This window comes from Thunnus albacares, chromosome 4, assembly GCF_914725855.1.
Source record: "Thunnus albacares chromosome 4, fThuAlb1.1, whole genome shotgun sequence".
In the NCBI taxonomy this organism is placed as follows: Eukaryota; Metazoa; Chordata; class Actinopteri; order Scombriformes; family Scombridae; genus Thunnus; species Thunnus albacares.
Window position 1 is genome coordinate 15,091,859 of NC_058109.1, and position 25,111 is coordinate 15,116,969.

Here is a 25,111-nt window from a genome sequence, read left to right on the forward strand (position 1 = left end):
ACCGCGAGAACGGGAATTGAGAAGCTGCGCCCCCCTTATGGCTCACATCCAGGCCGTAATGAAGTTATCACAATAGCTACACCAAATTATGCCTCATTCACTCGTCATTTTAATTGTGTTAACTTTAAGAATAAAAAAACGATAATGGGATTTATGGGCAGACACAACATAACCACATCAAGCCCATAACGCTCACTCAAGCCAAGCCAAGCTAAACTTCATAACATAAACTCACAAATTTCAGATATTGCTGTCCGACAGGGACTAAATAACCCAGGTAATCATTCTAGAGATCACCCCAAAGTAGCTCAGTCTGATAATGTTTGCTGTAATCATTGATTTTTTTTTTTAAAGAAAAATCTTTCTTTAATTGTTTAACCATTTGAGGATGCATAAAAGAAGAAATATAATAGTGTACTGACATTTCATTGGCCAGATTAATCTGCTTGGGTAAACTGGGCAAAAATGAGCTGCGAGGGCCCCCCGAACCTCCATCCCTTCCATACTCTGAGCATGTACCCAGTCATTTTCAAATGGCCATCGTGTACATTGCACACAGCAGACTGTACATTGCATCTTCACCGTGTTTTGCTCAGAGCCACCGTAACCAATCTGTACTCCTTTTCTGGAATACTCCTGCCCCAGATTTGCTGTACGTAAGTAAGCTTCCGGTTCTTTGGTTAAGCCTATAAGAATGCGCACAATAGGCCTATAACCTAAAATAATACAGGTTTTAAAAGTAGATTATGAAACACATTACCAAGATTAGCTAAAAAAATCCCCTAATAATCACAGTTTATAAAGTACATATAGAGCAGTTTTAGTAGCCTAATGCAAATGACCAAGATAATTTCTAGTTTCACGAAACACCCTCATGATTGAAACACACCATGAATGTATTAAAGAGAACACACACCTGGAGTCTTTGGGGGCCCTGAGGGTCTGGGGCGTGGGCATTTGACAGATTTGCCCCGGTTAGTAATCCAGCTAATATCAAATAATTTATTATGAATGATTTTCACGTTTTTTTTTCTATCTATGTAACTCTTTTATCCGTGTAAAAATCACATCAGGATTTGTATTGTTTATTTGTGTGATATTTATACAGGTTTTTCATTTATCTTCAGTGCTTAGTACAGTATCAATGTTACTCTACTGAAAAAGTATGAAACAGCCACGGCGAGGCTATATTTTGAGGGTTTGTGAGGTTTGTTTCACTGCCTGCAGCGACCTCTGGCTGTCAGATAAACGCGTTGCAAGTCGTTCCCCCCCCCCCCCCCCCCCCCCCATTCATATATAAATATACGTGCCACAGTTCATACCAATTATCAATTATATCATTACTATAATATAATATAGTAAAATATAGCAGTATAGTATAATATAATATATAAAATATTAAAAACAAACAAACAAAAAATCCCAGTCTGTTCTCTGGGTTTTCCCGGTTCGCAAACACAGGCGCACCATATCCGGTGCAGCTGCCAAATCTGTCCGCTACCGGTGCGTCTCGTGTGAAGTGCAGTTTTAATGTGGCGTGTATGTTTGACTGCACTGAACTTAACAAAAAACACGCATTTTATCAACATAAGCAAGCCAGTACGTGTTTTACGTCTGTTAAATTCACAGTCTAACTGCTGTTTGCTCTCTGTAGACGTTACTCGACTTGAACCACGATACATGTCAAGTCAACCGAAGAGAGTCCGCACAGACAACATGACCGTCCAAAAGATCGGGACTCACAACGGCACCTTCCACTGTGACGAAGTCCTGGCGTGCTTCTTCCTCCGCCAGCTACCTGAGTACAAGGTGGGTGCAGTATGGTGAGAAGTGGTGTCAATGGAGAGATGATGGGATTTATTTTGGTCCTTCTCTGCTGCTGATGCTGTTGTGTTGCTTTGACATACAGTGTGTTGTTTGTGCTTCATTTGAAAGCCTGTTACTAAAATCACACGGTTTAGATGTTTCTTCAGTCTGCATTGGCTGATTTTTTAATTTTTTAATTTTTTTTATTTGAGAAATATTATTTTGATTATATCAAGGGTCCCTTGTTGTATTGTAACACACCAAGTGGGGGTGCTGCTGTACAGATAGATGGAGCCTCCAGAACCATGAAATACTGTATCTACAATAATCACTGTATAATTATTTACTTTAAACTTTAGGAAGAAATGCCAAAACAACAGATCAGATATCCGTAAAACACTTTATAGCCACTATAAACTTGCTCCTACTGTACATGTCCCTGTTGGATCATAGAGATGTCTTGTCTGAACAGTTTGAACATAAAGAGGCACTCATTTCTCGTGATAGATTCAGAATTCAAAACAAACTTAGCATTTGTAGCTTAGGCCTACAACTGATGATTATCAAAAAAGATGTCAGTTATTTTTCAAATTAATCAGTTAATTGATGACTGTATATAAAATGTCCATTACCAGTGTTGAATGTCCACAGTTTTCCGTAGCCCAAAGGCACAGCTTCAAATTAGAGTTGCAGCGATTAGTTGCCAACCATTAAATTAACTCTTTTGATAATCGATTAGTTGTTTTGAGTCATTTTTAAGGTAAAATGTCCACATTCCCTGATTTCAGCTTCTCAAATGTGAAGATTTTCTGGTTTCTTTAGTGCTTTATGACAGTAAACTGAATATATATTTAGATTTTTGGACAACATTTGTCTCATTGGCCTTTGGGAAACAGTGTTTGACATTTTTCACCATATTCTGGCATTTTACGGACCAAGGCAACTAATCTATTAATCGAGGAAATAATCTACAAATTATTGGATAATGAAAATAATCATTTGTTGCTGCCCTACTTCACATTGCTTGTTTTGTTGGACCAGCAGTCAAAAACACAAAGATAAAGACAAATCAAAGACCTTAATTTGAGAGGAAGGATTTGGATAATTTTCCTTGATGAATAACTTAAATTGTGATTTGACCTATAACTAAGGGTCAGAGCCCAAAATGTGCTACAAGCCTGCCGCCAATCGGTGCAATTAGGGCAACACTTTTGTTATAATTAATAGTCTTGGACTGAGAAGGTTTAGAAAACCAAAGTGAGACCTATAGACCAAATCCAGATGTCATTTCTTTCCTGATAATGTTCTCTCTACTTGATGTGAAATTCTTGATGATAAATGATTACAGATCTTCAAATATTTCTATTCATTGCACAGGATGCTGAGATCGTTCGGACCAGGGACCCGGCAAAGCTGGCAGAGTGTGACATTGTTGTAGATGTGGGAGGAGAGTTTGACCCAAAGAGGCATCGCTACGACCATCATCAGAGGTACAGCATTGGCAGCAAGATGCTGCATAATCCAAAGAGCGGGATTTGATTTACGGATGGCTCATGGCAGCTGCAGACAAGGATGACAACCTTCTTGTTGCTAGAGATAATTATGTTTATAAAGTTATTGGTTTCTACAAACATTAGGAGTGGGCCGTAGATGGATATTTATTGTTCACCACCTGTCATTATAATCATATTGTGGGTTTATATTAGTACAATGATTTTCCCAAATCAGTTCTAAATTAATGGCACAAAGCAATTACTAAACTAGATTTCTCACAGAGCAATTCTGTAAAATATTAGAGAATGCCTGCTGAAAATGACAGTTTGACTTTCTATTAGCATGTAGTCCAGTGTGTGGATGTCAGCCAGAGAACTTGATAAAGGTCATGAAAAGTTTAGAATACCAAAGGGGTTACTAACTAGTGGCTATTGGTCTGTTGGTAAGACTAATAGAACTAGGTAAGCAGGGATGATGGCTGGACAACTGAGTGGGCCATGGCATTCAGATGAAGCTGCCTTTCAAGCCTGTGTAGGTTGCCTAAGAAGAAGGTGTAGATAGAAGGCTGGGACAAGCCTCTGAGTATCTGCTTTTTCGAGTTAGATTTAAAGGCAGCTACTATAAACTACTATAACCATCAAGTGTGGCTCATTGACGTGTTTTTAATAATTTTTGGACAACCATGCAGATCTACAGCACAGAGGAATAAGATATATCAGGCTTCGGATACACACACAATACTTGTAAGTAGGATGAGTTCATTGTCAGTGTGGCTCTGCACATGAGATTTTTTGACAATAAGAAAAATATAGAAAATTGCCAGCCTTATCCTTTAAAGGTACATTGGGTTAGGGTTAGATAATGATGTTGTCATCACAGGACAATCAGGAAGATTTGTGAAGGCACAGCCTGATACCCACTGCAGGGCCTAATTATACGCCAAGACATCATGTAATTTAAGTACTGGTGGTCCATAGGAATGCTCACCCAACTTTTGGCACATTTCACTGTGTAGTGAACTTTGTATCAATCATCTACTTATTGTGTTTTGTTAATTATAGATAAGAGATATGCCTCTTATATGTCTGTGCTGCAAAGCACAAGTGTAACTAACATCATTAGCGATGGCTTGTTCTATTAAGATGTGCCAATAAGCCATGTCATTGAGCCAGTCACAATAATTAGTCTTATTTATTACACCTGGGCTTTTCACATTATAGCAAGTCATAATGTCTGCTGTGAAAAGGAGCTATTGTCTTGTTTTGTATAAGATAAATTTGCCACTGATATATCCTATCGGTGTAGATGTTGGCCAATATGTAACAAAAATTGTGGTACAGAAAGGCCAAAGATGTGTCTGTGGAAATTTACAATGTCACTATTTTACATACATCCGGATCACAATTCTTTTAAAAACAAATTGATGGGATTCTTGCTAAAAATACAATATATTTAGGAAGATAAACGTATATTGGTCAATATATTGTTATTTGAAAACTCAAATGTGTTAATCCATAAGAGTTTTAAATCTCATCACAGAGGTATTTATACACACATGAACCTTTTTAGACCTGAATTTAATTAAACACCCTCTACTTTCCCCTGACATGGCTTCTTAAACTCTAGATTGTGAAATCAAATGGATTTTCAGACCCGGTGCTCTTTTTTCTTCCCAGAAGCCTAAAGAATCATATTTTCATTAGCTGAAATCCAAGGATGAGAAAGTTGACTTCTCTGTGGCTCCTGCTCTTAGAACGCTCAAGTTCCCTAATTGCATGAATCAGGAAGGAAGAGGCTCCATGTTTTCTGCTAAATTTCCTGCCAAAGTTCCTTCCGAACAATTGTGTTCACTCAAGGTCTCATCACATTGGGTAATCACCCATTCCAGGTGTCTTGTCAGCTTAAAGTCCTGATGATAATCAGAGATAGTTTTTATGACCACGGTGATAAAGATAAGCCAGGGCTGTCTTCCTGGCAGGCAGTTAGTGATAATTAGTGCTCCTTCAATTGAACGCCCCCCTGCTGTTGGTTCACGAGGCGCAGAGGCTGCCACGACACTGTCAGGGGCCACAGGAGAATGTAGCTGTCACTCACATGCACAGATGAGGGCAAGATGGTTGTGATGGCAAGGATGGATTTAAGTGGGCTGTGGTGCTGGAGGAAGTTGGAGAAGGAGGTGAAAAGAATGATTGCTGTCCTCATTTCAATAGCATTTCTTTAAAAACAATGAGAGTGTACAGATGAAACTGATGGCTAAACCAGTACATCAGTTATAAATGTAAAAAAAAATAGTAAGAGCAAAAAAGGTGTTTGGCATTTTGGGAAATTCACTCTCTTGACAAGAGTTAAATTAGAGGATTGATAAGACTCGCATATCTGTCTGTTCAGTCGGGACTATTTCTTGCCCGGACGCAGTGATTTCCTGGAGTCTTTTTGTCACTGTGAGGTTGCCAGGCAACCAGCAGAGACTCTTGAAAATCTCTGGTTCCCTGGCCAAGACATAAACCTCCCCCATAAAATTGTGATTTTTGTCATGTTTGGACAGTGTCAGGCTAGCTGTTTCTAGTGTTTATGCTAAGCTAAACTAACTGGCTGCTGGCACCAGATGCATATTGAACAGGAACATACAAGTGTGGAAACAATCTTCTCATCTACCTCACAGCAAGAAAGCAAATATGTATATTTCCCCAAAATGTCAAACTATTCCTATCAAGACAGGTCATGGACAAGAATCCTTGTTGGTTCCTCATGGTCCCCCATGACCATGAGGTAGACCTTCAGTACAGCCATGGTATGGAACAAACTGACATTTTAAGCTGATTATGATGCTAGATAAAAAGTCGAGGGGTCACCAAAGTTGTTAAAATTCATCCAGAGGGGGGCATAAATGTCTGTATCATATTTTATGTCAATCCATCCGATATTTGTCGGGACATTTCACCTTGAGATCATGAGTGTCTCTGCCAAATTCATGGCATCCATCCAATAGTTGTTGAGATATTTCAGCCTGGACCAAAATGGAGGACAATCAGTGGACAGACATTGTCTATTAAACACATATTCATAATGCACAAGTACAAAACTACATTTCAATGCATAACTTAAACATTTGGCATTATAGTTTTCTGTCAATGATCAACACATAATCTGTATACTTATCATTTTTAACAAAAAGTTATTTTTGCATGTAGCTCTCACTCAACATGTGTACACACAACATATATAAATGATTACAGACATTGATATTCTTTAAAAAAAAAACAAAAAAACATCTGGTACAAAATGTTAAATGCCATGACTACTACTGCATCCCTCAGTAACAAATATTAAAGTATTCTTACTGAAATAATTCTCCTGGAGTTAAACCAGCAAAGACCCAAAGACAATCCCAGTTTCTTGAGCGCTCCTATAAATGAATTTAGTTTACTGCACTGGAGGTCACAGTGAGATCTAAATGAATTAAAGCGGAACATTCCCCGCCATCTGCCTCTCAATGGAGGACATGAGAAACCAGATCTGAATTTCTCAATCTCGTTTTGAATTTTCAGTGATAAAATATTTTCGAAGAAAAAACTGAAGTAGTCAGAGAAGCATTGACGATGGCTAAAACACAGGGTGAACTGAATATGTATCAAGGCCACTGTGACACAAGTCATGAGTAATAACTTAAATCAAGTGAGACTTTCTGAAGCTTATGAAAGCCCACGCTGTGCTGTAATACAGTCTGTCTCTCCTTGAGCCCAAATTTCCCATCATTCTGAGGGACTACTGAACTCTTTAGAGCCATTAATATTCTTTTCAAAGAGAGTTCAAAAGCCATTGAGTTTCTTGTCACACGTCAATAAGGGGATGAATTCCTGCTCATCATAATCATATTCTTGCCAAAATATTTCTCTTGGTTTTTATATTTTACTTTACTGACTGACCTTGGTTTAGTTCTGCATGGCAAGTGATAGTCTGCTACAAGATGGAACCATCTTTGATTTCACACAAACAGTTAAATGACTTCTCTTTTGGTATGCATATCTTTTTCAGCAGTTCTCCATGTTTCTCTGTCATTTTCCTCTCGCTCATTCACTCCCATCTCCTGATAATCGGCATAGAAATGCCTCAGCTTGGCCAATTAGTCCTTTTAATGGCTGTTGATTACCCCCCACTTCCCTAGCATGTCACTCATTCATTTGACGGTCTGTTTTCCGCTGTGCTGCAGCCCAAGCATCCTAATTAAGCCTGAATTAAATGTCCAGCAGTGACTCGGTGCTGGAGCCTACCCATCTCAGCACGTGGCTGAGGAGAGACCTCCAGTGTCTTTTATTTATGTGTGCTCACGCTTACAAACACGCCTGAGCTCGCTTTCTCTCTCCAGTCAATGCAAACTCGCTCTGTGAAGCTGAATAAAATAGTAACGGATGCAAGTCTTTTTTTATTATATTATATTATATTCTTTATTGATATCTGATACACATCCAGTAATGTACAGCATAGCTACATCTGGATGCAGCAGGCATTTTATTGAAGATTACTGGGAAAAAAATGCGAGTAGTCTATTCATGAGCAGAACACTAATGTTTAGTCGCCCAGTCTGAGGCTTTACTTTTGGGTATTGGATAGCATCAGCTTATAGACCATGCAGTGTTTTAGCATTGATATAAGCTGTTTTTCATTTTCAATGTATGTTAGATACACAAGTCTCTCTGCATTGCAGAAATACTGCTATGACACATGTCATATGTACCCAAACAAGTTCACTTCAGCTCATCATTTTCTTTTAATTTTATTGGTACAGAAGCTATAGTAATATATGTAAATATTTTTTGAAGGTAGGAACTAGCAGCAGAATTAGGTTTTCTAAACTTAAATCAATACAAATGAATGTAACATCACCCTTTGAGCAACACTCTTCTTATTCTTCAGCAATAACTAGTAACAGTTATTAGAATTGTATTATTTTATAATGTATTGATTGATTTTTTTTATTTATTAGTTTGTCTCCAAAATGAAATTAAAATAACCCCAAAAGTCTTAAGTTTATAAGGATATGAAACAAAAAAAGGAAACAAATCCTCACATTAAGAAACAAATGATGATACCCAAATTATCATGATTATCAAAAATTGCCATTTATTTATTTTTTGTCATCTAATCAGTTAATGAGCTTACAGTGCCAGGACTAATTCATACTTGTTATGAGAACTGATAAATATTTCATGATGGTTTAGATTTTTCATGACTGATGATCTAGTTGAATTCTGATAAACCACTTATTTACTGACCAGTTACAAATAGACTGATATGTTTGGCCATTCAGGACCTAAATGCAGTTTCATGAAGTGGAAGGTATCTGTTTCAAAGCATCACACATATAAGCTGTAGATGGTTTTATATAAATTCAACCATTGTGTATAGTATATTGTCGTAGTGTTTTTTCTGGCTTCTGCTGTCTGTCTGTAAACCTTCCTTCTTTCTGCTCAGGACTTTTGGAGAGAGCTTCAACAGCCTGTGTCCACAAAAGCCATGGGTGACCAAGCTCAGCTCAGCTGGTCTGGTCTACCTACACTTTGGCCGTCAGGTGCTGGCCCAGCTGACGCAGCTGAAGGAAGATGACAGGCAGCTGGAGGTGCTCTATGACAAGGTGAGAGGAGAAAGATGACGGATTTATAGCTGGCACAGGATTAGCATTTATTGTGTTCTGTCCACAGCACAAACACTTCATTGGAAACATGTTTTCCACTAGCCTGCTCATCTAAACACGGCAAATTTCCACATGGAGCTGGAAAAGTCTCATGGGTAATATGACAAATATTAAATCTATAGCACCTGCACAGATGCCCATAAATATCACATGAAGTGAGGAAATAATACATATTATAGTGGAATTAAAGAGCACTTATTTATGTGCGCTTATCTACGGTTGGTGCTGTACGGAAGCCATGCAGTCAATTTATGCAGGAAATGCTGAATGTTAATTAAAAGTTTAGTTGATGGCATTTTGCCTTCATCAGACAGTTGGCAGTGGAGAGCGACCAGGAAAAAGAGGAGAGAGACAGGAATGTGACAAAGTTCCTCTGCCAGATTCAAACTGAGGAAACTGCAGTTATGTTGCATTTTATTTTTTATTTTTTATATAATGCATTTTAGACAGCCAGGCCAGCAGGAGGGCCGGCACACAGAACATTTTGATGGCTAGGCACATTAAGCCAGCCAAATCTTAGGTCACTATTAACTCATATTATCATTGGCCTTTTGATGTGTCAGTTTGTTTAAAGCCCCAGTAATCTTTTTACTTGTGGATTTGGCTTTATTTATTCTAGGATTTTGCATGTCTAGTCCTCAGCTAGTTTAGAAAAACTAGATCTGTATTTTTTTGCCCCAAAGCTTAGTTCCACTTGTAAGCCACTTGTAAAATGTCAACTGTTTAGTGATTGACATTCCAATATACTAAGGAGATGGCTTTTCAGTACTGAATACATCTACTTCTGTGCTCCTCTTCTGCTTATTTTTGGAATTTTGCCAGTGAACTGTAAAACAGCAGCAATTTGCAGGTTCCTTTTGGTTTAAAGGGGACCTATTATACTTTTTGTGGTTTTCTGTTATTTATATACTGTTATGATATTGGATATCTATGTTAAACATGCTCATAGTCAAACTTGAGGTTAAAGGGGACCTATTATACTCATTTCCTGCTAGGATTGTCAGTTTCAGTTAATCTTGCTTTTGATAGACCGACACCCATTAACTGGTAATGAATGCATTTAGTCACAGTAGCTCTCGATGGCATAACGTGGTACCAAACTAGCTCTTTCAATCCCTCGCCCTCTACCACACTGATTGGCAGCATATCAGGCTCAGTCATTTGGCACACCAACTGGGTGATGGCCTAATAACAAAGTAACACCTACGTTGTTATTACAGATAGACTGTAGGATTATTAGGTTAACAGCCTGTCAGCTGTGTGACTCTATATCCGTGCTGTGAAGTCTTTCAGAGCACACAAACACCATAAAAAACCTGTCATGTGCCCAGCATGGTTCTGTTAAACCAGAGACACTGCAGCCACACCTTATTTTAATACAGTCTGTGGGCTACACACAGCACAGTACAGCTATGCTAACAATGCTAGCCATGCTAACTAGCTGCTAGCCTACATGCAGGTTGCTAAAATGTATCCGTCATCTCTCTTTGTATCTGTGGGTTGGTGCTCCTGTCAGTTTCGGAGCCTGTGTGTGAGACGCTTTGGTTGGTAAATGCACTCACAGTCCCGCAAGGTACCGTAATTTGGCACCGGTTGAACTAACGTGAATAACGTGAACTAACAAGTTCAGTACCAAACCCTAGCATGCAAATTAACCTGTAGACTGATATGCGTATCTGGTCAAAAACATTCTCAGCGGTTAACTGTTGACATCCCAATTTCCAGCTCTATATTTTTATTCTGGGACTCCACTAGAGTTGCTTTGCATGATTCACATTTCAAAAAACGTCTTATTTATCTTGTACTGGCCCTTTATGCTTCCATTCAGTTCAGCCACAGTGAGAATAAAAATATAGGGCTGGAAATGAGCATAATAGGTCCCCTTTAGTGACCAAGCAGTGCACTTTAGCCTTCAGTAACTGCCAACACACTGTGACCAAACAGATTTCAATCAGGATAATGTAAATCTAGTACATTTCTCTCTCCCGAAAGTTCTGGCTGTCTTGAAAAAGGGAGGATTTGCAGCCAACGCTTCTTTTTCAAAAACAAACATGAACCAACTGATTTCCATGTCATTATATGTGCATAACTTCCCTTGTCACATCTCTCTTTCAATTCCCTGTAGCTGTACGAGAACTTTGTGGAGGAGGTGGATGCTGTAGACAATGGCATTTCACAGTGTGACGGGGAGGCCCGCTACAGCATCTCCACCACGCTGAGCGCACGTGTCGGTCACCTGAACCCACGCTGGAACAGCAAGAGTCAGGACACTGAGGTGCCTGTGTGAGGGATTGTGTGTGTGTGTGTGTGTGTGTGTGTGTGTGTGTACCTTCACTTAGTATTGAATCTACCTGGCCTGTCTCATGTAGCATTATTGTAACACTGATGTAGCACTTATTATATCGGGTTGATGGGATTGAAATGCTAATCTTTCAAACTAAAAACCACAGATTACATTTAATGTCTGTGGGTCTCTATCTGTCATATAAGAATATTAAAATGAAACATTATCTTTGAGTTTTGTATTTTTAATATAATGTCCAGATGACTACACAAGGAAGGAAGATTAGTTGTAGAAGAGAATCATCTCTGTGAATGTCGTCCATTGACTGTATATAAATATGGATGATGCGTCTCCACTTCCTTCCACTATGCAAAAATATTTCCTTTGTGGGAGTTGCCATCTTGCATGTGTGACGTCATTTGGAGCCAGAGTCTGCACAGTAGAGTCAGACGGCAGGATGACGGCTCGCGGGACACGCCCCCTCATACGTCCCGCCGTCTGATGGAGGTTTGAGAGCGGCTGTTACAGCTGTCGATCATGACGTCAAACTCCCTTTATATATTGTGAAAATAACCAATTAAAAACAAATTTATCAGAAAAATGAGCACTTGAAATCAAACGGGGACTATTGAGATATTTTGGCTTCACCTTTTGGGAGCTGTCATGACATCCATATTTATATACGGTCAATGATGTCATCACATACATAAAACAGAAATGATTATAAGAAATTTAACAGCATTGCAAGGTGTTATTAACATGTTGCATTTGAAGGAGGTGTGAGGAAGTGTGTTTGTGGCCAAACAAACACATATGAGAGGTTAATTCAGGCTATTCTGGATTCTTGTGGTACATGTTTATCAGGATTATCCTGCATTGTGGTGTGAAAAAGTGAATCCGTCCTGACTCCAATTTGCAATGTGTAGGCGCCTAACAGCAGCAGGTTTTATTACCATGACGCCTGTCTGTATAAACTCTTGGTGGCAAGTTAATGTCTCTCGGTGCTCTGTGGATAAATGTGTTTTTATCACTGCCTGGATCTCTATGACTCATGGACACTCTGGGTATTACTGTGTAAATTACTATATTTATATATATATATGACAGAAAAAAAAAACATGTGAAACACAACTTAACTGAAGCTAATATTGTTTCATGGCAACCAAACTACTTCCAGGATATAAACATGTGTTGCATCTTCTCTCTTTGCTCTACACAGAACAGAATATACATATAATATCCAAGGAGAGTATTTTTAATGCAATTCATTTGAAGCTACAAGACACATCTAACACATTTTGCAACATGGTCTCAGACAGACAATAACAAAAAGTTTGTGAATGGTCATAATTAAAGCAGCACTTTTAGTCCCTATTAAGGGTCAGGCTCCAAAAATGATGGATCCTACATTTGGCATAATGGAATTCAATCACATTTTTCATCAAGCCCTTCCTGCCTCCTAAATATTGACCTCTTTCAAATCCCACACCTGCAGTATGTAATGCAGGCTTTCAGTTAAAAATTCTCAGTCAAAAGTCTCAAGCTCGACCCTGACGACATCATTAGGGTCATTGTTTCAAAATATGGAAAGCTCCCTCCAGAGACATAGAAGACATTATTCAAGTGTCTTCACAAGCTGAGTTAGTACTCTTCATGACTAATAAACTGACCTTCACAGTTTTTCCCACAGGAATTCACTTGTGGTGGTAGGTGTGCATGCAGAGACTCATGCAGTTTAGAGGGGGGAAAGTGCAACCCAGGTTATTTTTTGTAGCTACAATTTAGAGATGTCCCCTAAACACCTCACATGCAGACTATCAGTAGACATTAAAATGTACAGATGTTCCCTAAACGCCTCACATGCAGGCTATTGGTAGACACTAGCTAGGCAGCTGGGCACAGAGAAGCCTCTAGTCCCCACTCAGTTACTGCAGCATGCAACACAGACAGATTTGATCTTCCTGGGTGGGATTTAATCTACCTGGGCCCAAGTACAGCCTATGTATGGGAAATACTACTTCATGTATAAAAATGGTGAAGTGGAGTCCCCCTTTAAAACCAGAATTACATTAGGACAAACTAAAATATATACAGTATATCAAATGCTAAAATACAATAAAAAACATCTAATTCATGACCTAAGGAACATTTTTCGGTAACGATGCAGGTAAATTTTCATGAATAACCTGTCACTTTGACACTATGGATGAGCTCCTGATCCAAACTCCCAGAAGTTTTTAACAACTCAATATTTACTAAAAGGCCCCAGTATAGAGAGGAGCCTCTGGCTTTGATGATCATCACAATCAACGAGCAACCTGTAGTGAAATAAAAATACAAAATATGTTAAGAACGTTGTGGTAAATTATGCAGTGCAATCAGCATTCAGAGGTCGTTTTGCAGGAACAGCACAGGCCCAGAAATGGTCTAGTGTGGCTTTTTTGTCTCTCATTAGTGCAGGAGGGCAATGCCTGCAGGGAAACTACACCTGTTTTTTGCAGACTCTCTTGAGATACCCGGGCTTCGCATATGTGTTGACTATGCCAAGGTTTTTTTTGTTTTTTTTTTCCATTGTTTGCGCTGTCTCAGTGGAGTAGTTGGCCTATTTGTTTTTTCACATTTCAGTTCACATGATTATAATTCTTGTGCTCTTGGCACTTTCCTCCAATTTCCCCAAAACTTCCATTAACTCACATTTGTGGGGCAAGTCCGCTCCAAAAGATCACAAAGTGAATATTTTTTGGCAGACAAGTCAAGACTTGATTGACCTGGTGAACTCTCAACAGTTGCTGTTTGTAATATTTGAAAAATCTAATAGATTTTCATCGCCTCCATACACAACTGTTAAAACTCAGGGCCACTGCAGCCCCCTCAATCAGATGCACGCTGATTGGACTTCTGCTTGACAAACTGTTTGATAACATGGGTTTGTTCCTGAATCTGTCTCTTTTCTCATGCTCTCTTGGGTTCCTGCTCAAGAGACCATGCGAGAGTGAGATCGGGCTGGGGTTTGTGCATGACAGGAAGCTGATAAAACTCGCCTTTACCCAAGGTGTATGGCACATTAGGATGATGGTTAGACAAGACTTAATTTTGAACCATGACACATGTCATCTATTCTTTTCAGTTGTCATAAAACTGAAGCTTGTACATTATATTTTTGAATTTATAGTAAAATGATTCTGTATTTGACCTTAGCATGTATGTATTCACACCAAATGTCACCAGGAGGGTTTCAAGAAGGCTATGGTGATGGTAGGGGAGGAGTTCCTGGACCGTGTGGATTTCTACAAGTCTTCCTGGTTGCCAGCCCGCACAGTCGTGGAGGAAGCTGTTAAAGAGAGGCATAAGGTACAGGATTGTCCAATCTAAAGTGTAAATTTTTGGGGTTTTTTTTCTCTCTTTCAATTCTGTCTATTTTTTTTCCTTTATTTTTGAAGATGAATTGAATAATCAATACACTTGTGGGTACAAAAGGTCTCTAGGTGTCTGTTCATGTTATGGTTCATGTTACCTCATATCTAATTAAATACTGCAAGTAATAAAACAGTTTATTATAGTACATTGTTCATCAGCACCGTTGGCTTTCTCCCTATCTTCATGTTTTTACTGGTATGAGCAGTTGTTGAGAAACATGATTAGACAGCTGTAAGAAATCCTGGATTTACACAGAACACTGTAGTTGTCTCCTCACTAATAAAGCTGAAGAACTCTCCCCTCATGTGTCTGTCCTTTATCTTGCACATTATTAACACATAATTTCCTTGTTCTCTCGTTTTCAGGCAGACCCCAGTGGGGAGGTGGTATTGTTCTCCCAGGGTGGGTGTCCCTGGAAGGAGCATCTGTTTGCTCTGGAGAAGGACCTCCACATAGAGACTCCCATCAAGTTTGTCCTTTACCCTGACCAGAATGGACAGTGGAGGGTCCAGTGTGTCCCCGCGGGGCTCAACACCTTCCAGAACAGGTGATTTTTTTTTTTATCTCCCCCCCAAATACAAGCTCTACAACTGGGTGATGTTGTGACCCTGACTTGCACACAAGAAATTCTCCCAGACAGGATTTTTAAAACACTGATGGATAACACAGTGACAGGTGTAGCTCCTGAGTCTCCTAGACGTTTTGGATTGAGTTGATCTCTGATGACTGAAACGAATCATGGTGTATGATTTAACTTTTCATGCTTATTGGACCATTTGACAACTACTCACGGAGGGTTGGCATGTCATCTGGTGAGAGACTTCACTCCTACTTGGATAGAAATAGGGATGAGGATGATCCTTTAGTTAATACGGAGTTTCTTTCTCACACTGCTCTCTAAGGAGCTGAAAGGATGTAAACACACCCCACGCACCTCAGGAGAGCCACCTGAGCCTTTTCACCACATAAACTCCTCTCACTCAGGAGATTCTTCTTGTTTTCCTAATGTTAATTGCACCCATCTGCCTAATGCAGAAAGCTGGCATATTGAATATGCAGTGGATGTGGATTCTACAATTTGACGCTTTCATACAGCCAATTACCTAGACCTACTCCAGGAATCTCTTTTTTTTATGATGATGAAATTTAATGAATGTGTGATTCATAAGTGTAATCTGGGCAGCACCATGATCTGTTGAACAAAAATCTCTTCAATTAAACAAATGACATAGTCTACCCACAATCCACTCATAACATGAATTTGAATAAGGTCAATCAAAATTTACATAGTGTAGCTGTGTCACTGAGAGTCTACAGCCCTATTAAATCATAAAATAAGTGCACTGAATTGTCTCAGTGACAAATTTGCTTTAGCTGAACAAGATAAGACTGAAATAATTGTTTTAGTAGTTAAAGTATAAAGGGCAGAACATGAGTTCTGATTGCAAATCCTATTCTTTAAAGGCTTAAAACCAAGTCAGAAACATCAGTCCAGTAATAGACTTGGACCTAAATTTTGACAGGCAAGTTACAACATCACCCTACCCCCCTAAAGTAGAATATTATTGCTAGAAATAAATAAATTGTCAGATGATATGAACACCTATCAAGTCAATGTTTGTCACCTCTGGAGGGGAACTGTTTATCCGATGAGCCTCTCGCATATCGACCCACAATGCTGCTCCAATAACGTCATCAGCATCCCCACTGGAGTTCTATAGTTGGTGTGTTGTTGACTACTGCCCTAAATCCCAGCATGCAGCACACATTACAGACGTATGGCCAAGGAAACGTGCTCCAGGCTTACCCTGCATCTTCTGTAGAGATACTTATTTTTCTAGCTGCAAAAAAAAAATCACGTTTAACATCTCTACAATCCACACAACACATTTTCAGTTTGATTTTTTTTTATTGGATATTAGTGACAGAACATAATTATTGCTTAGGATGGCTTATTTTACACATGGTACAGAAAATCTTCCCAGCATCCATGTTGCTCCCTTGTTTTGAATTTGATTGCTGTGCTCCGGGTTTTGATGACTTGTGCTGTTTCATACTGGTCCCAGCTTTTCAATCAGCAGGACTGATTAGTCACCGTGGACACTCAGGGGGTCGGTATACTCTGAGAGAAGTGCTTGTCGGATGGGCGAACGTCATCTGAAAACCCCTACACCTACACTTTGCTGACGTCAAAACAGTTTCTGTAACTTGTAGAAACAGAGAATCCAATATTCACATTCACTTCACGCAGCGATTTGCCAGGTGTGCAGGGGTCAGAAAGTAAGCAGGCTTTGAACGTCTCTGTTATATTAAAACGATTATAGCTTCTTCTTCTTCTTGGCTTCAAATTTGGCTGCTCTGAACAGCTTGTGCTTTTCGAAGTAAGGATGAACAGTATTGCCCACATCAGTGAGTGCATCTTTCAGCTCTGTGCAAATGAATGCAGATATTACTGTAGGGAATGAGAAAGGAAAAAAGTAATTAGTTTTGCTGATCAACTACTGTAATTACTTTGTGTGTGTGTGTGTATTCATCTATATTCATGTCTGAACAGTGTGTATCAAAGAAATTTGAAATATACATCGATTTGCCCGGCAAACACCAAAAATCCGTATTTTTTTTTGTATGTAATATGTTCAGCAGTTTCAGTTATTAAATTCTGTTGCGAAAGATAAATTAGGCCTTTACATAAAACTAAACTGAATTCTACCTCATTGTCTGACATACTGTATTCATCCTCAGTTATTTCCCCCGGAGCACAAATCATGCAGCTTTCAGTCACATTTTTTTGTGGGTGAATAATTATTATTGTGACCTCTATTTTTCTGTTTATCCAACCCCCCCCTCCCCCCAGCCCTCTATCTGATTTTAGGGAGCAATTTGCATTCACATCGAATGCAGATTCCACCCAAGGGAAAACTTAATAGAAAATGTAATGCTTTATCTAAAAGACAGATTCTTTAGCAATTGTCAAAAAGAAGACAATTTTTTTTACACCTTTGACAAGCTGTGACATTTTCCATATAATTTCCACTCCCTGTATTAAAGGTGTTTTTTCGTTTGTAGACATTCCCCTGAGAAAACATATTCTATAATCTCTATGAAATGTTAATTCATTCAATGTACTTGTTATTTATCCTTGAAAGTGAACTCCCATCCAATCTCTAACAAAACAAATTGACAGTTATAAATTTGCACTGTTACAGTATACTCACTATGTACCCACAAGAAGTGTGTATCAGTGCATTTATCTCCAGAGACCCTGCACTCTGCCTGTATTTTCTTATTATTTTTCTGTGTTCAGGACATTTCTGTGCGTCAACCTTTGTTCAGTGAGTGTGTAGCCCCCAACCAATAACAGCGCGTAGGTGTGAGGTCGGGACTTGTAGCATAGCGACCAGGTTGCATCGCTGTCTCCGTCTCTCTCCTCTGCTCAGCTCTGCTCTCTGTCTCTGTGTCATGGATGTATTAAGAGCTGCAGGTCTGTGTGTCTGCTTGACTGAGGGCGGGGCTGAAATGTCTTGACAACTATCGGATGGATTGCCATGAAATTTTAGCACAGACATTTATGTTCCCCTCAGGATGAATTATAGCAACTTTGTTATTAGCTTTTTAACTGACGCCTTCATTAGGTCAAAATTTCAATTTATGGCCAAATATTTGTCAAACTAATAACAAATCCTACCACCTGTGCTTTGTGTTTTGTGCTTATGCTAATGATAGCATGCTAACACGATAAACTCAAATCCTTCTAGCTTTAAGTGAAAGGCAACACAATGGCTACTAGACAACTAAACAGAGTCCCTGAATAGATTGATGGTATCTTGATATATTTTTCATTTCTAACCTTTTATTAACTTTTTTTCACAACTGTTGGCTCTTATGATGTGATGTTATGTGAGTCCATGTTGCCTTTTGTCTTGAGTACATCCTAAAAGCCGTTTTGTCCACTACTTGTTCTTGGGATTCAGTTATCTACGTTTAGGTGCTTGTGTTGTGAATTTTTGTCGTGTCAGACAATGAACTCCTGTCCCAATCTTGTTGATGGTTAATGGTCTGTGAAAACATCAGGACAATGATGTAAGCAAGTCCAGGGGCCAGAAGCATAAACGATGCGTACATACCAAAACCACGCATACGCCATTTCCCACACATAAAGTGGTATTTATAAACACATAATGTGTGGTGAGAATGTGTGCAGCTCACGCTGACGCGAGCTGAGGGTGATGTGATGAGGTGGAGATGAAATATAAGGTGAGAGATGGAATCTTTTAGTAAAACATTGTTTGTTTAGGTTGATAAGCAGCTGCACTGATTGTGTGATTTTTATGTGTTTACACAGCAATCTCTAAAATGCCAATCAAAGGCAAATTTATCAGTGTAATATTGATTAATTACTTTTGTCTGATTAAGTTTTAATTTTTTTTTAATCTACATAGAATGCATCATTTTATTTAACTGTTTATGTTCTTTTTATTTTATCTTTAGTTGTGACGCATCTTGTAAAATCGGTTTAGATATGAGCGCTACAAACTAATCATTGATTATATTTCTGAGATATCACTGCCAATGATGGTTTCAGATCCAATTGTTGAATTAATGACATGTGCAGTATAAAGACCCACACAGCTGTGCATAATGACAACCATTCCGCTGTTGGAGAACCTCGCTGGCCAACACCATCAGTGAAACTGAACTTCCTCTTGTTTCATTGACAGGTGTAAAGACTGGTGGAGCAGGCAGCATATTGATATGAAAACAGCTGGTTCAGGGTGTGTCTTCATCCATTTATGGCTAATTGTAGGAGTGAAAATTAGACTCTTGCATGTGCACCTAGTTCCATGATGATTGGGATTTATAAAACAGAACCATGTGTACTGTATGCACGGTTTTATAAATCTGAGGAAAAGAATGCGTATGCATATTTCTGGCTTTGTGCGTACAAACAGTTTTATGCATCTGGTCCCAGGACATCCCGTTCTATCCCTGACAATGTCTGATGTTGTATTTTAAAACATATACCCAAACCTAAAGATGATGAATGTGGTGAATATTATACCTGCTAAACATTGTGAGCATGTTAGCGTGCTGACAAGGCTGTGTTGAAGTACAGCCTCACAGAGCTGCTTACACAGCTTTAGACTCTTGTTCTTTTTCGAATTGAAGGTCTAAGAATAGAAGGTGTCATGTACTGTACAAATTGTAAAGCCCTTTTGAGATAGATTTACGATTTTGGGCAATAAAAATCAAATTGACTTGACAAGCACAAGCACAGTGATACCCTGTACTTGGCTCGAGAGATCACTATCACAGAAGATAGTCTCTAAGCCACTAGTCCACCTGACCACCATGTTCTCTAAATGTCTTGTTACCTCTGACAGTATGTGCCCTTATGCCTTTATCCTGGTTTTGATATGTCTCATTATTGATACAGCATAGGTTGCTTGAAAGCAGGAGGGGGCTTCCTGAGCACATCGTGATCCTGATCCTGATCTGACCAACGTTTGCTCTGCCTCTATTTTCACCTCTTTCCGTGAGCTCCCCTTGCACCTGGCTCTCCCATTAGTGTTTCTTTTCTCCCTCTCTCTCATGTACAGTATTTCTGTCTCTGTCCTATAATCACCCTCTTCCATTTCATCACCCTCTGTCCTATCTGTCTTGCTGTCTTCCCATTATTCCTCTTCCCCTCCCCCTCCCTTCCCTCATCCACCCTCCGCCTATCTCACCTTTCACACTTTTCCGCCCCTCCCTCACCTCATCCCTCTCGCTCCACTTTTTTTCCACTCTGCTGCAGAATCTCATCAGGTGGCAGCGCTTTCAACTAAAAAGACAGGCACCTGTTTATGGATCGCAAAGCACTTCAAAGATTTAATTTAATGCAAACATGGCGGTCGGTGTGGAGCTACATGAGAACAATAGCTTGTGAGATGGATAAAAACACATTGCTCCAGATGGCTCTTCCTACGGGTGGCCTGCTTCCTCCCAGTAGGCATGTGCCGACTCTGCAAAAGGGGTGTTGTTATCACCTGTGTCCCTGCTACTGCACCTGGGGGGACAAAAGGTCTATTTTTATCAGCATCACATTGCTAAGGAAATGTGAGCAGGGAGAAGGAAGAGGGGAGTGGAAGCGGTCCTTCCTTGGAGATGTACTGTGTAAAATAATACTGCAGATTGACCGCAATATGAACCAGAAAATATGCCTCTGAAAAAACACACTGGTGGGTGTCTCAGTTATCTGGTATGACATCATACATTAAAGGAGAATTAAAAAAAAAAAAATTATTATGGAAATTATAAATTGTAGTTACAAGGTATTGATACTGAAATAATTCCATGTAATTTCCCCTCAAAAAAAGCAAAACTATGCATGTTCTCTTTTCTTTCTGTCTGACGTTACTTGGCTCAGTTAATGGTGTGGCCAATGCAGGGAGACAATGTGTGAAATGTGTAAAATCTCTTAACACAAGAGACGGTGTGCATGAATTATGAGTCAGCAAGCTGCAGGAGGTTTCAACACTTCTGCATATGCACCAGTGTCTCTCGTTATCGTCTTGGAGAGGGCGACTGGACAGATGATCCGGGCTCTTTACATTATCACTAAACACACACACACAGTTGATATTTTATTTTTTAATGACCTGGTATCTCCAGTATATCTATTCTTGAGTAGATTTTTTTTTTCTAATGAAGCACTAATTCCCAATATCTGTTCGATTATGGTATAGTCTTTGGAGGAGGGCGGGGGTGGGGTTACTTCTCCCATGCGAAGTTAATTTCCTAATTGTGGGCTTATTTTTAGACCGGTCATCTTGAGAATCAGAGCTTCCTGACCTGTCATAACAACAGCAGTCATCCCCCTCCTACTCCTTCCCTCATTACCAGCCCTGTTGACCTTTCCTCAGAGCTTGTTTTCCAGCCATACTGTGGAGCTATCGATTGGTTGATTCATTTAACAGGGATTAGGGGTTTGTCATGCTTTCCTCTACGGGTTGTCTTAATAGGGATGAGACTGTGTAGATGTGAGATGATGGCATGGAGAGTAGAATATGAGAAAAAAAAAAAGAGTTACATGTACACGTCAGCCATTTGAAATTGCGGTTTAGTCGTGCACATGACTGATGCTGATCTACTGTGTAATTGTCATATTATTTTTTAATATATGTACCCAAGACTTCTTTGAAAACAAAAACTGAATTGAATTACTTGTCACTCCCTGAATATTAAAGAATTACAGGATTTTTTGGAACAAAAACCCTTCAAAATCCAGTGCAGGAGACAACACTTACCTCACTTTGCTCACAGTCGTGTTTGACAACTGTGTCACTTCCTCTCTGACAAGTTCAACCGTGCCGTACAGTTTCATAATTCATCAAGCATGTGACAGGGAGGATGACGAGCTTGAGGTTGGCATTACATTTTTATAAAATGCGAAGCGTTTAACAGTTTTGGTAGGGCGAGAGGTGAGCGATGGAATGATGAATTAAATAAGAATCCAAATGAAAAAAATGGCAAAATATATTAATACTTTGAGAAGAACAGTGGTCTGAGATAATCGAGATAATAACCCCATCAAGGCAAGAATGACACACACACACATACACACAAAAAGAACTGGTAATGTGTTTTAAACGATCTGCGAGGCTGTGTACAGATATGTATGCTACATGAGGTGGGTGGTAAATGAGCTGCTCTATTTTTATGAATTTTCAGCCTCCGTACACTCCATCCAGAGACACTTTGTCGAGGTCAGCTCGTAAACCCTTGCAGAGCCAATCTTCCCCCCACTATGTAAGATTGCCTGTTGACTCCAGTGCCACCGTATGGCTCTCCAACCACTGTGCCGATGTGTGATTTTCCACATTACTGGAGAAGAATCAAGCTGATTTTTATTGGTCTATTTGCTGGGGCTGATTGTAGTGGTGCCATGGACGAGGGTTACTGCTGATGGAAGCACTTTACCTCGGGCCCCTCTGCTGGTGAAATTTCTGTGCAAAGCCATGCTCAAGAAAATCTTAGCCATCATTAAGTGACCATGTTGAAATGTGTTTGAAATTTACTTTTATTGTGTTCTTCTAAGATTTTATAATTGCTTGTTTTTCTGGTTGTGCCTACAGCACAGTCCGTTTTGCAAAGTGATATGTCAACAGGAAGTGAGCAGCTGACCACACATTGTCCATCTGTAAGCCAACTTGCCCTTCTGTTTTCCTGTCCCAGGCTGTCCCTGCCAGAACAGTGGCGCGGCGTTCGTGATGAAGCGCTGTCGGAGCTCAGCGGGATCAAGGGCTGCATCTTCGTCCATGCTGGAGGCTTTATTGGCGGGAACAAGACCCAGGAAGGAGCCCTGGAGATGGCCCGGAGGACCCTGCAGGCCGCTGCCCAGTCGCCTGCAAATGGAAGCAGCTGACCGGTCAGAAATGACCGCCAACAGCACATTTTGTTTTCGGGGTCAGTCTTCAGAGAGAATGGCAAAGATTAAAATGTTAGTTTGCTAGCTTGCAGCGTGTTCATTTCAGCCAGGGCTAATGTTGTTTTTTTCTGCCTTGCCAGGATGGGAATGGTATGGAAATGGCAGCCAAATAACCTTGGACCAGATCCCTAAATACCTATATTCCAAAACACAGGCTCACTTTGAATCTTAATGTTGACACATTACTCTTCTTCTCTCTGACTGTACTTATAAATGTGTAATTGTTTTGGTATTCATTTGCAATAAAAATACTGTTTGGATTATATTCTTGTCTTTTGTAAACATTTCAGTATTAGGTAAGATCAAGCAATAAAGAGATTCTTTTTTCAAATTCTGCTCATATCGCCTGGTTTTCACCTTCAGCTGAGACAATGTGATGTAGTCCGGCACACCAACTAAAGCATCTTCAAAGCCTGTGAATACCCCGGCCTTACCTTTCAAGGGTCGATTTATAGAGACACCTGGAGAGAGGTTCATCCTTTCATTTCCAGCATGCTTACATTAACTGTAGCACTACAAAGAGACAAAAAGGCTACTTCCGCTGGCTCTAAGATCAAAGCGTCAATAATGAGCCCTGATCAATTCTGAGAAATTAAATTTTCAAACGCCACAAAGAGGTACTCCTTATGGCAGCCCGAGTTGTGACAAGGTTACCGGCAGTGGGATGAGCTGTAGAGTCAATTTCCTTGTAATAAAGTCGGGGGATGTGCCTTGAATTTTGTCATTAATACTCCAGGTTTTCTTCCCTCCATATCTCTCCTACTACTCCTCCCTTATTGCATTTGCCACAAGGCTGCCCTTCTGCTGCTCTTGCCCTATGTGTATTTATTTCCATCAGGAAAATGCCACAGCAGTGAAAAAAACAACTTATTTGTTGCTTACAGCTGTTAATGTTGCTCTGCAGCTTCTCTTTATTCCACATTTGTCATTCATTTTGCTCAGTGGTGCGGACTGTTAATTCTTGAGTGACAAGACTCTTTTAGTCTTTTTTTTTTCCGTCACTTTTGCTTTCCTTGTTTTTCTCGTTATCTAAATGGAGACGCCCTGCTGTCTTGGGTTAAGTCAAGGAATTTACACAGACAGTAAAACGGTCAAAACAATAACGCTCTTAATCCCTCATCCAATCTATATTTAGTCTGAAGTTTGAGTAATTGTTTCCCTTTCAGCTGCGAGTGTTGACATTTACTTTTTATCTTTATTCATAGCTTTGGAAAGGTACTCTTCCTTTTGCATCGTGTTTTCCACACTACCTCTTGTCTCACAAGCACACACACATTTTAGTGTTATTACTCTGCTCTCTATTGTGCTGGACCTGAGCCAAGGTCTCAATCCAATCTATACACATTTTTGACAGCCCTTTGCAGTCACATGTTTCATATTTTAATCTCTGCCAACTAATACTGTGTTATTTTGAGAGACAGAGACGATGGCCCATATCTTTAGTTTACCTCTGTGAGAGGAGGTGTTGTATTCACCACAGCGGTGTAACTGCAGACACTTTAAGAGAAACATCACACTGAAAGGAACAAAAGCTGACTTGTAGCCTAATATGTATTGATTTGAGTTTCCAGCCACCACTTTACCCTTGCATGCACAATTTCAGGCTTATTCACGATCAAGTGCACTCACCTGATTGCTGTGCAGTGGAAATCGTAAGATGCTCTGACTGTGTTTTAAAATTCCAAGCATCCTCAAAAGCCTCCCCTTGCTTTTTTGTTTGATTTTTTAGTTTGGTTTTCATTTTGTCATTTTATTTCCCCCTAAAGAGCCAGGATGATTTTGCGTCTTTCCGATTTGCCACATAGTAATTTCTAACAACAAAGCAACAGACCAAACCTTTGTGCTGATCGTTTGCCGTAAGCATTTTTAGACGACTCCAGCCCTGGCAAGTCCCAGTTGGCCGCACTGTGGAAAAATGGCTACTGAGAGCCTCAGCAGAACACCTGCCCCC

The 25,111-nt window shown here is 39.7% G+C and overlaps 1 protein-coding gene across 5 annotated transcripts; it reads left to right on the forward strand.

The window, feature by feature from the left end:
* The first annotated feature begins 451 nt into the window (after positions 1-451).
* Positions 452-23,423, forward strand: myg1 (myg1 exonuclease). Of its 5 annotated transcripts, XM_044349010.1 has the most exons (9): positions 452-652; positions 1,655-1,809; positions 3,184-3,296; positions 8,773-8,932; positions 11,118-11,267; positions 14,505-14,627; positions 15,059-15,240; positions 22,908-23,138; positions 23,241-23,423. In XM_044349010.1, exons 1-8 carry the CDS (start codon positions 466-468, stop codon positions 23,095-23,097), a joined length of 1,260 nt encoding a protein of 419 aa, XP_044204945.1. In that variant the 5' UTR covers positions 452-465; the 3' UTR covers positions 23,098-23,138; positions 23,241-23,423. The 5 variants fall into 5 exon arrangements, with proteins under 5 accessions (XP_044204945.1, XP_044204944.1, XP_044204947.1 ...); XM_044349009.1 differs by having other exon boundaries at positions 22,908-23,423; XM_044349012.1 differs by lacking the exon at positions 452-652 and adding an exon at positions 1,457-1,539 and having other exon boundaries at positions 22,908-23,423.
* The last annotated feature ends 1,688 nt before the right edge of the window (positions 23,424-25,111 follow it).